At 36.6% G+C, this 12986-nt stretch overlaps 2 protein-coding genes across 2 annotated transcripts; one reads left to right on the top strand and one right to left on the bottom strand.

Annotated features, from left to right (window-relative positions):
- Positions 1-5358: 5358 nt before the first annotated feature.
- Positions 5359-7923, bottom strand: LOC145140833 (uncharacterized). Its single transcript, XM_079074207.1, has 2 exons — positions 6628-7923; positions 5359-6444 (listed from the first exon to the last, which is right to left on the bottom strand). The coding sequence occupies exons 1-2, from the start codon at positions 7736-7738 to the stop codon at positions 5759-5761; spliced, it is 1797 nt and encodes a 598-aa protein (XP_078930333.1). The 5' UTR covers positions 7739-7923; the 3' UTR covers positions 5359-5758.
- A 1017-nt stretch (positions 7924-8940) lies between these two features.
- On the top strand, positions 8941-10228 carry LOC145139180 (uncharacterized). Its single transcript, XM_079073097.1, has 3 exons — positions 8941-9390; positions 9503-9787; positions 10220-10228. The coding sequence occupies exons 1-3, from the start codon at positions 8941-8943 to the stop codon at positions 10226-10228; spliced, it is 744 nt and encodes a 247-aa protein (XP_078929223.1).
- Positions 10229-12986: the final 2758 nt, after the last annotated feature.

The following is a 12986-nucleotide window of genomic DNA, read 5'->3' as shown; positions in this document are numbered from 1 at the left end:
GGGTAATTTGGGAGTACTTACTTGAGCTCGGCTGATCGCATGCACCACACCCTTTTTCTCTTTTCCAAAAACTCTTTTCTTTTTAAGTTTTCTTTTTCAAAAATTCTTTTGAAAACATTTTTCTTTTGAAAATCTTTTTACCATTTCCTTAGTTTGAGTCTAGTCACACCCGAGAGTGTGCCTGAATCCCTTAAACCAAGGCTCTCATACCAACTTGAAACATCCCAAAAATACAAGACAAAATTTTTTTGTTTGAAAACATTACTAACCATAATATCAAATATCAAAAGATAGAGACCATGAATCGTGTATCTCAAATGTCATAATAAATTATCAATTCAAAACTAGTATCAAGATCATGTCAAAATATCAGAGTCAATCTCCTAGGATAAACTATGGTGTGTGCCATGCCATCATCCCGAACCCTTCCCTTTGCTAGCTGAAGTACCTGAAACCAAAACTGAAACTGTAAGCACGAAGCTTAGTGAGCTCCCCAAACTACCACATACCATACAATAACATATAAAGCAACTACTGGGCCTTGCCCACTGCATCGGACCGAAGTCCGGAAACTGCATCGGACCGAAGTCCGGAACTAACCAGGGCCTTGCCCTCTACATCGGACCGAAGTCCGGAAACTGCATCGGACCGAAGTACGGAACTAACCAGGGCCTTGCCCTCTGCATCGGACCGAAGTCCGAAAACTGCATCGGACCGAAGTCCGGAACTAACCAGGGCCTTGCCCTCTGCATCAGACCGAAGTCCGGAAACTGCATCGGACCGAAGTCCGGAACTAACCAGGGCCTTGCCCTCTGCATCAGACCGAAGTCCGGAACTAACTGAACATAGCATAGCATAATCATAACTACTAGCATAAACACATATACTGCATACTGCATCAGACCGAAGTCCGGAACACATAACACAAAAACATTCTTGAATCACAAAGACATCAAGCACACTGAACTACTGCATCGGACCGAAGCCCGGAACTACTGCTAACTAAACGGGCCGACATTGTGGCCGTAGACCCGTTCCTACTGGAAGGAAACTCACCTCGTAACGCTGGCTGCTGAGATGCTAAATCTGAAACTGTCTGACTGCTGCTCCGGAACTCCCCGGCTACAAATCCCATAAACACTAAATCAAATACTGATAACTAATCTCAGGGTAAAATGACTATTTTACCCCTGGTGAAAGTCAACATCCTGGTCAAAGTCAACTCTCAGTTGACCGGACTCTCCGAGTTGGGCCGCCAACTCGCCGAGTCCCTAACACCATTTCTAATCCTCTTCTCGCTTCAACTCGTCGAGTTTGGCAACAACTCGACGAGTTCTTCCTTCGAACTAACATCGAATCTAACTTCATCCGACTCGCCGAGTTGTATGAACAACTCGTCAAGTTCTCCTTCATCATAAGAACATGTCCAGACTGTGACTCGCCGAGTTGTATGAACAACTCGTCGAGTCTGTTCTTGAGGCAAGAAGATTTCCTTGGACTCGCCGAGTCAGGGCGTAGACTCGCCGAGTCCCTCTACACTCAGATCCATGTCTTAACTCACTGAGTCTTTACTCCACTCACGAACGGACTCGCTACTACTGAACAGGGAATCCAAGACTCGCGACCCGACTCACCGAGTTAGAAGAACGACTCGCCGAGTCCTTTGCATGCAGTTTCTATTCAGTCGATTCTAATTAGTTTTAGTGCATCCAATTCATAGATCTGGGTTTCTGGGACAATCTGAACACGTAAAGTTGCTAGCTTTACGTGTATCTATGATGCAATGAAGCAATAACACCCAAACTTGGCTAAAATGGGGGTTACTTGTCTAGAACAAGGCCATGGCTGCCAAAAGGTGGTCTTCTTGAGCTCCTGGAACTCAAGAGAGGCTAGATCCGAGATATGGCTTGATTACAAAGCTTCATCACTAGGGATTTGGGGTTTTTGAGCTCAAAACCATCAATTTGGGGACAAACTAGATCTAGCAATACAATAACCAAGATGAAAGCTTTATTACCAGAAACGATGGCCAAAGAGGAGTATAATCTGGATCTACTTCTTCTTCCTTGAGTTCTTCTACCTTCTCCTTCTTCTTCTTGCTCAACAATACACCAAGAATCCTTCATAAGGGCAAAATCACTCACACACACTTTAAGGAGGCTAGGGTTTCGGGAATAAGTCTCTGAGAGGTGAAGGAGGCTGGTTTGGGGCTATAATGGTGTTTAAATAGGGTACACTCCCTAAAATTAGGGCTTCATCCAGACTAGCGGACTCGCCGAGTCCGGAATATGGACTCGTCGAGTCGCCCGCTAAAAACGCGTGCAAATCCCGTCTCTACTCGACGAGTCGGGCTACTGACTCGTCGAGTACCTCTTAAGAAAGGAAAATACTATATTTAAATTACATACCAGAAATGGGGCGTTACAACCATCCTTCCAAATGGCACACTATGCTTAAAAGTGGCGCACCTTGTTCCTAGATTGGCGCTCCTTGAGTATGGATGGCACATCCATGCACCAAGGTGCTCCATTTCACTCCCAAATGCTTCATACCTCTTCTAGGTGCTCCATGCCCCCCCTTTTAGAAGATCCATTCTTTTGACACTTGATCTGTTTCTTTCTCAGATGATATGTTCCTTTGTTACATGCTCCATGAACCCAAGTGCTCCATTTGAGTTCCAAGTGCTCCATTGAACTCAAATGCTCCATGAGAGTGCTCCAAATGCTCAAATCACATTTAACAACTGATTCTCATTAAAGACTTAATTCAAAATTTTTCTTCAACATAAGTCAACATACTATCTCTTTTATAATGCTCTTAATAACTACAAAAGAATTTTGAAAATTTTCATTTCATCATTTTAACTATTTATCCTCTCAACTCTTAACTTATCTATATATACAAGGAATAATGTGTCACATGACAATCAAATAACTCTTTGATTCTTAATAATGATATCAATCCTTTGATAATATGACATTTAACTCTGATTAAGATTTTTTTCTCAAGTTCTCATAATATTTCTTCTTGATGTACTCAATTAAAAAACTCGTCTTCTTCTTATGTCTATTGCTCTCTCTCTCTCTCTCTCTCTCTCTCTCTCTCTCTCTTCATTGTTGTTCTTCCATAGTATTATTCTCTTCTTATTTACTACTCTTATTGTGTTAGTTACACAATGTGCCACTTATTCTTTTCAAACACTTCTTAAATTTTCTATAGGTTTAAACAACTAACATATTTCTTTTATGTTTGTTAATAACTCTAGCTCATATTTTTCACAAACAGCGCCGTGATCTCTCAAAAGCGTGCCACGTTTTCTAATTACTAATTTGAATATAGCAACCTACTTCTTAACCGCGTCCCGGTCTCTCCTCAACCGCATTGCAAACCTAAAGTACATTGTTATATTTTCCTTAAAGTATTACTTTGACTCTTTGGTGAAGGTTAACTTTAATTGATAGGGAAAATGATCCCAACGATTTCAATCAAATACATCATTCTCTATATACCCATCAACAACTCTACTTTAATATTTATGATCGATCGATAATTCTAGACCAAATATATTCATTTCTTCTTTTGGTAGTTTTAACTCTAACAACCAAAATTTCTCATCTCACATTCACCTAAGCATATTTAACATATGAGTCTCAACCCTATTAAGCACAATAAATTTATCAATTATACTAATTCTAAACAAGTTATCTCATATATGACTCGTAGATACCGTAATTACACAACACCTGGGAATTTTAGAAATGATAAGTCATTTCACTCATTCACACATGTTGAACATGTTGCGTTCCAGCTCTATTCGTACCGTGATATATCAAAGTGCATTGTTACTTTTAATTATACTATTATATCTGTATTATTTACAAATTAATCTTGTTATTCAAACAATTTCAGACATCTATAACATATTCTTACAAATGTTAATTTTAAAGATATTGAACTTTATTCACACATTCACGGGAATAACTAAATCACATTTATAGTCAAATTAATTTCTCAATGTCACTAACACATAAAGTTCACATAATTATAGGCAACAACTCTATGATATCAAAAACTCATTTATAATAATAATAGTTTTGCAGCTACTTAAGCCATCATTCAAACTAACGATTACCAGTAATGGATTTCGAGCTACTCTAGCTACCATTACAATCTTCACAAGATACTCATTATGTGACCTCACTTTTTGTATTACTCGATATCACAAGAAACTCGACATTTGATATATTTTTATCTAATCGCTCTACACCACTATACACATTCTCGACTCTCTATTCTCAATATATATACAAGAGATATGCTCAACTCTTTACACTATATAGCTATAATATAGTTATATCACACTTGCTGAAAATATTTTGCCACAAATACTCGTTATGTGGTTTACCATACTTATTCTCTCTACTCACCAAGAATTATCACAAAAAGATTGTATTGTGACTCACTGTACTCTTTATTATAATAATAGTTAAAAATCCCATTCTAATTTTCCGTTTATGTCGTGAGAGAGAGTTTAGTTAGAGACTTTTTTGGCACTATTTATTTTCGACTTATGTCTTCTGAAGTTTGAAGGCTCTTTTGCTGAAGCTCTGTTTGTTTCGTCTCAACGGGGAGTTTCTTGAAGATATTCTGAAACCCTTTTCTTGCATAAGCTATGTGTTGCTCTCAATGTAACATTTTCTGGAAGCGTTGGGTTTGGCCATGTTGCACTAAGGTAATACTTTTCTTTTATGCAACCTTTTTCCTCATCGTTGTTGCATATTTATTGGTTTATATGAGATCCGAGAATACCATTAATTTTATGGTTATTAGATGGTAGTTAGGACTCCCAATTTATAAGCTTTCTTGTAGAGTTTATAAGCATTCTTGTAGAGTTTTTTTTTAGTGTAATTATGATTTTTGTGAGACTATTATATTAATTAATCCCATCTTTAGATTGTCTATTATCATTCAATTTCTTCTTCTTCTTTCTCTTCTCTCCTTGGGGTTTTATCAATGATTTAATCGGTCAATAAGTAGTGGCTGTTTTTTTTTCCAACTTTGGTATAGTAGTGTTCGTGTGCTTGTGTGATTAATTGTGTTTCTTTTGCATCAATTATTTTTTAATAGTCGCAATAGAACATAAAAAATACAAACAACGTTAAACACGAACATGTTGAAAAAGAGAAATGACCAACATATCTTGTTATGTACATGTTATAATTTAACAAAGGTAACACTTTCAGTTCTAAGAAATAACGTTACTATTTAGGACCAAAAAATAAATAAAACAAAAAGCAAAAACAAAAAAAAAAAACAAAAACAAAAACAAAAAACAATAAATAAATAAATAAATAAATAATAAAAATAATAAGTAAACATGCATATTGACATATTCTCCAGCATCTCACGATCTCCTGATTCTTTAATGATTTCATGCCATAAACCACCCCTACCGATGTGCAACACCCATTACATTAAGCTTGTTATAGAGTAGAACCAAAAACCTGACTAAATCCTACAAATAACTAGCAAAATAGCCTAAATAATGAACATATCTGAATGAGAAAGAGACAGATGGGGGAGAGAACTTGATTATCCACCAAGCTCCGCACGACACTTAGGCACCAGGGTTCCTAGATGATAATCAACCCAAGAAATCGCTATGAATTTCTGGAGAAGGATGTTTGACCAGCCTGGGAGTTCTCTTGATCTCTGTCACTAAAAGAATTGCTGGTCGATGTAGCCCATTTTCAGCTTCTCATGTGTGGTTATCTGGTTGTTGAACCTCATTGGAAAAGTTGTATTGTGAAGTCTGATCGGTTGAAAACCCTCTCTCTAAGACAGATTTGGGAGAACTTGAGGTAACATGAGCTTGTCTAATGGCTGCTTCTGTTAATCCATCTGGTGGTTCTTGCAACTGATTGGTTTGTACTATATCCGAATTCAATGATTGTGGCCTATTGTCCATCTCTTGAGTTGATGAGGAGGGTAGATCGGTTGATACCACACTGCTTGATATAATCCCAGGATTGTCTTCAGGAGCTACATAATGTTCATCAGATAAAGGATTTGTATCATCTTCTTCTCCATCTGGTTTCAAAGCTACTTCCGAATCCGATTTAGATAGGTTTGACAAGTTTAACCAACTTCCTTTTTCTTTGTCTAAATCCAAGTCCTTTAGAGAAGTTTCTTCGTCAGAAAGCTCAACCTGCAAGTCAGAAACAATGGAATTGCTTGGAGCGTGGCCTATTCTCTTCTTACCCCCATAAAAGAAGACAATATCAGCTTTTCTCTCGTCCAACATTGTTGATGGACTACAATCGAATGAATTAGCATTTCTTTGTAGACGATTTCCTTCTGACATAGAAGCCTTGAGGTATGCATCAATTTCTTTTGTTCTTTTCTCGGTTCCATCTTCTTCACCTTCTTCTTTTGGATTATCATCTGCTACGAAATGAGGCAAGGTTAAATTACAAACACATCAAAGATTTTATTGGGTGTTATAAAATCAAAACCACAATTCAATACAAGAAAACCATGCATTGAACAATCTTTACAAATGTTATGGCAACCGAATCCGTCGCGAAAAGGGCGATTGATTCGTCGCTAAAGGGAATGTTTACCTACCAATGGTTGAAGCTGCAAGTGCAGCAAGGGTGAAGCGCTTGGTTGCAAGATCTTTGTAAAAAGACATTTTGCGATTATCATGAGTAGCATCTGGATGTGAAAAAGCACCCAAGCTGAAGCTTTGATGCCTACAAAACATCGGTTCTTTGTGGTGACTAGCTGTTAACTCTTCATGAAAGTTATCCCCAGAAAGATCAGGTTTTTCTTCATGAGGATCATAAGGAAGGTCAAAAGGATTGCGTGTCGCTAACAAAGATGGAGCTGAACCAGGGGACTTCTTACCACCTGAACTGACTTCCAGAAACGGATTTATTTTGACGACTTTAATGGCAGAAATTTGACCATTATTGTTATTTTCTGTTGTTGCATCTTTATCCTGAAAACCTAGATTTTTTTTCGATCTTCTTCTCTGCATCAGACCCTCCAACCTCTTGTTTCTTTCAGTTTCTAAAAGCCCAAGATCCATTACATTCTTTTGATCATCTTCTGCCCATCGCACAGTCTTATCTTGTGGGTCATCACCTTCGCCGGCAGAGAAATCCCAACATCCTCCTTTCACTTCATTCTTATGATCATCATCATTAACATGATTACCATATTTTCGGTAATCATATGAGGACGAACATTCATGTCTTCCAACAACAGATTCAACATTCACCTCTCCTATATTTGTCGGCTTTTTCTCAAATAAGGAGCTCTTTTCAGCCAAAAGTTCGCTCAAACTCTTCGAGAAAATGTCGTCATTGTCCTCAAAATCCGTATCGCTATAACAAAAATTATCAGTTTTCGTGTTGGTGTTTCTTCGACTAAGGTGGGTACGATCACCATATTTAGATTTGAAACTCCTGCGAGACTTTGCAAACTTTTTCCTTTTATCATCTTGTTCAGCCTTTTTAATCTTTTGACGATCAATACCCAATAAAACTCTATGAACAATAAACGGAATTCCAACGAGGGGGGAAGAATAGATTAAAAATGTGTATACTAAAGGCATGAACATATACGAAAGGAAGAACAAAAGCAAAATACAAATCGGAATTGGATATTTCTTGATACAAAAGAAACAATTTTTACACCATATTTTCACAATTTTAGTATGACTTGCATCCATGGTTATCCTTATATCCCTATTCGCAACATACCCAGAACAGCAGAGGTAATCAGATCCACTCAACAAACATAACTCAACTAGGCTTCCCACAAAATGAACAAAACCCTTGCAGGGGAATCAAAATAGGGAAGAAGCGATCAATGTGAGGGATGTCGATCATATGAATATTAGAGAAAACAAAGGGAGTTTTTTCGGGCATGTATTAGTTACTTGACCTTGACACGGATAATGAAAGATTGTCTGAATGATAAGGGTCAGATCTTTTGAGGGGTCGTAAATTCGTGAGAGATTTCTTTGGCTATGGCTTTGTTAGATCCTCAAATTTAGGACGTTCCTTCACTCTCTGTCTCTCTTTTTAAGCTCACACATACTCATCAAGATCACCAAAGGTTATTCCGAAACTGTAATTCCCCGCCTATGAGCTTTTAAAAAATAATTCATCATTTTAAAAGTTGTTGAGAAAATTTGGTCCCAATTCATTGTTTAATATTAAAGCAACCTATGAAACCTATGATCACGACGATAACCATGAGCAGGAAATAATACGTAGAGGTTGAAATGTTTACACACAATCAGTGAAAATACTTAAATGTGGAATTCGAAAATGTCTTGCTTTAAAGATTGAATACACTCGTTTAAATACTAGTAACATATATGTAATTATTTTTTTATATTTTTTTTTAATTCTTCGAACAAGAAAACAATAATTTGCTAAGTAGTTCAAGAAGCTTCAAAAATAATGAAATTTCAAGTTCTAGGGTTTATTAAATTCTTTTTTGTTATTTTACGGATAAAAGGAAACTTGAATACATGTACTTATCAAAATTATAATTATTATTTATTATTTTATGATATTATTTTTCATTTTGTTGTTATATGATATTACGATTCACTTTTTATTAGGATCGACCAGTAAGGTCATCTAAAGTTATCTGGTTTACATTGTACAGAGGGTTCCGTGGTTGAGGTGGACCACGACCACGACCGTGCACACCATCCCGGCCGGTCGTGGTCAATCATGGTCGTGATGTTCCGTGTTCTAGACGACGAAGTGAAACGGCGAATCAAAACATTTTCCTTTATTTTGACCATTCAACGGTATTTTTTAAGTTTTTTTTTTCAAAACCTCAATACCTATATAAATCTAATAAAACCCTCACATTTTATCACATTTTACTCTCATTCTATAAACCAAAAAACACATGGAGAATTTGGAATTGTTAAAAAGTTTTGACTCGGATGATGACGGGGAATTCATTTCGACCTTCTTCAATATTGTGCAACATATTCACGATGAAGAAAGTTCGAATGTTGCTCGTACAAGGGCGGTCGTCAATCGTGATCGCCAAGCCGCACACGACTTATTGGTACGTGATTACTTCACCGATAATTGTCTTTATAATGATGACGCATTTAAACGTCGTTTCCGTCTAAATAAGACTATATTTTTACGTATTAATAATGTTTTAGAAGCTCGTTATGATTTTTTCAAACAAAAACCTGACGCTAGAGGAAGAATGAGTTTTAGTAGTATACAAAAGTGTGCGGCTGCGCTTAGGTATTTGGGATACAGTATAACATTTTATGCATCTGACGAATACTTCAAAGTATCTGAGAGGACCGCAATTGATTGTGTAGATTGGTTTGCGCATGTGTGTATGAGGTTTTTCATCAAGAATATTTGCGTAAACCAACTCCACGTGATATTGAGAGATTATATTCGATTCATGAAAAGAGGCATGAATTTCCGGGTATGCTTGGCAGTTTAGATTGTACGCATGTGGCTTGGGAAAATGTCCAAATGCATGGCGTGGTCAATTCACTCGAGGAGATATAGGTGAACCAAGTAAGGATTTATGGATATGGCATTCTTTTTTTGGAGTTGCGGGGTCTAACAACGACATTAACGTTCTTGGTCAGTCTCCACTTTTTAACGATCTTTGGACCAGCAAAACACCTGATATGACGTTCACGGTGAACGGCAATTTGTACAAATACGATTACTATCTTTGTGATGGGATATACTCAGATTATTCTACACTTATGAAGGCATATTCGGTTCCTCGAAGTGAAAAGACAAAGTTGTTCACAAAGAGACAGAAATAAGCGGGGAAGGATATCGAGAGGGCATTTGGAGTCTTCAAGTAGACGTGACATGTAGTGAAATACGCTATACGACTTTAGGATAAGGAAAGAATTAAAAAAAATGGTCCTAGCATGTATTATAATGCATAATATAATCATTGAAGATCAAGGTCGAGCGATTTGCACGTATTATCCGGACGACATCGGCATGCCGCTTGAAGAGTTCGTACCCGGAACGAATGAATTTTTATCACGAGTTGTTCATAACAGCGAAACGTGTTTCAATTTTCGAGAACATATCACAGATCATTTGTACCAAGTCAACATGAACAAAGATTAGTTTTTTTTTTTATCTTATGTTTGTTTTTTTTTTTGTTTTTTTTTTTTTTAATTTAGGTTATTTAAGTTAATGTAATGTTTTTTTTATTCAAGGTTAATTAAGTAATGTAGTTTGAAACTAGTTAAAAAAAATTCAATGTTTTTTTTTTAATTTTCAAAAAATGTAATTTTATTGTATTTTTGAATTAAAAAAAATGATGTTGAGTGGAGTGGTTAGTGGTGGTATCTCATAGGTTTAGTGATAATTAGTGGGGATTACGTGACATTAACCACTATAGTAGTTATTGATGAGTATAAGGTATGGACTAAGTAGAGAACATTGGAGATCTTGTTCGTCATCTTTTTTTTTTTAGTTTATTTTGTGGTTGAAACTAAACCATATATAAAAAAGCTTATGAAAAATATTATTCACTTCAAACATAATATTATATTTAATTATACGTCAATTAACAAAATATTTCATATTTTGCTACCAAATGGGTTTACCGTCAAAAATATTATTAGGTACCAACTTGACAAATTATACCGTGTAAGTTTAAAAGTGTTCTTAATTTATTAATAGTACTGTACTAATAAAAAAAACATCACTTATCTTATGTTACAAGTTTAATCTCTCCTGGATCTTAATTTGCCAATTCCGTGAAAAATTTATTGTTATGGCTCATCATATTCTTTTGCATCGTACTATATATCTGAATGAATGAAGGTTGTTAAGTTCCGTATTATATATATATATATATATATATATATATATATATATATATATATATATATATATATATATATATATATATATATATAATATGGTTAGGTTATTAAATGATATCCATAATTATAATTCTAATTTTATGGAGACTAATTAAATCCGTCATTAATGTCAGCAATAACATTCTTTCAGAATAAATTCGCATCTAGGTTTTTATATATGAGTTCGTATTTTGTTTCAGAACTCACTCACTTAAAATACAATAAAGTTACATGAAATACACTCTCACTCTGTTGGAATACAATCTCATTCTTGTAGATATTAATTCATTATGAAAGAATATTATTGTTGACATTAATGACGAATTTAATTAGTTTCTATAAAAATGAGTTATAAGTATGGATAGCATTTTAATATACATATAATTAATACTAAATTCCTATTGATGCATTCTAACACAAAATAGATGTGAGAAACATTTGAACCTACCTCTCTCTCTCTCTCTCTCTCTCTATATATATATATATATATATATATATATATATATATATATATATATATATATATATATATATATATATATATATATATATATATATATATATATATGGAAAAATTAGATAGAGAACCATAATTATTGGTTATCTAAGGAACCAATTTTTTTTTTCAAGTTCTAAATCTTATTTTTTATAGAAAAAAAAAGACAAAAAATTTCAAAATTCATAACTTAACATTGTGAATGTTAAATATATTTTTCGGATTCACCGTGTGAATTTAAATTCACATTGCCAATGTTCAAAGATTCACATTGTGAATTTGACGAAAAAAGAAAATTTTCTCTACTGAACCTCACCATATATATATATATATATATATATATATATATATATATATATATATATATATATATATATATATATATAGAGAGAGAGAGAGAGAGAGAGAGAGAGAGAGAGAAAGAGAGCGTTCAATCGAGAACATTTCTCATTGCGAAAATATTTGAGAATAAAAATCATTTTTAATTTGTAAGGTGGCATTTTTGTAATTAAATCAAAAACTATAAAATAATATTTATATAAATCAAAAAATAGTTAAAAACAATTAAAAAAACTCACTAACCTACACCATTCATCACCAAACCAACATCACCCACGACCACTATCTACCAAACACCAACCATCGATCACCGCCACCTACAACCCACCAACGACCAACCACCATCACTACCAACCACCCATCACCATAACCAACTACTCGCTACAACCACCAATTACCACCACCCACCATCACCCATCACCACACCCTGCCTCCACTACCTATCACCACCACCCCTCCATCACCCACCACCCACCACCATCACTATCACCTGCCACCACCAACCACCATCCACCTCTACCACCAACCACCACCACCCGCCACCACCAATCACCACCCACTTCTACCACCACCCACCACTATTACCAATACACGACACTACCACCAACCACCACCCACCAACACCACCATCACCCACCACCATCCATCACCACCACCCGCCTCCACCACCCATCACCACCACTCGTCACCACCACCACCACCCATCACCCATCAAAACCAAAACCACCACCACCACCCGCCACCACCACCACCACCACTACCCACTACCACCACCCATCACCACTATCCACCACCACCACTACCACTCGCCACCACCACCCCCACCACCCATTACCCACCAAAACCACCACCACCACCACCCATCACCACCACCCACCGCCACCACCCATCATTACTACCCATCCCCGCCACCCACCACCACTACCACCCAACACCACCACCCGCCTCCACTACCCATCACCACCACACGTCACCGCCACCCACCATCACCACCCACCCATATCATCACCACCTACCACCATCACTACCTAATACCTACCACCACCACTACCACAATCCACCACTACTACCAAACATCACCACACGCCACCACCATCTGTCATCACCTACTCATCAACACCACCACCACTCACCCACCTACCACCCACCGTAACCATCACCACCACTGACCTACCTACCACCCACCACCACCTACAACCACCACAAACCAACTATCATCCAAGAAACCCATCTCGTACCACC

The sequence above is a fragment of the Lactuca virosa genome, chromosome 9 (assembly GCF_052849685.1).
Source record: "Lactuca virosa cultivar CGN04683 chromosome 9, Lactuca_virosa_CGN04683_v6, whole genome shotgun sequence".
Classification (NCBI taxonomy): domain Eukaryota; kingdom Viridiplantae; phylum Streptophyta; class Magnoliopsida; order Asterales; family Asteraceae; genus Lactuca; species Lactuca virosa.
The sequence above is the reverse complement of the archived record's forward strand: the minus strand, read 5'-3'. Positions and strand labels throughout refer to the sequence as shown.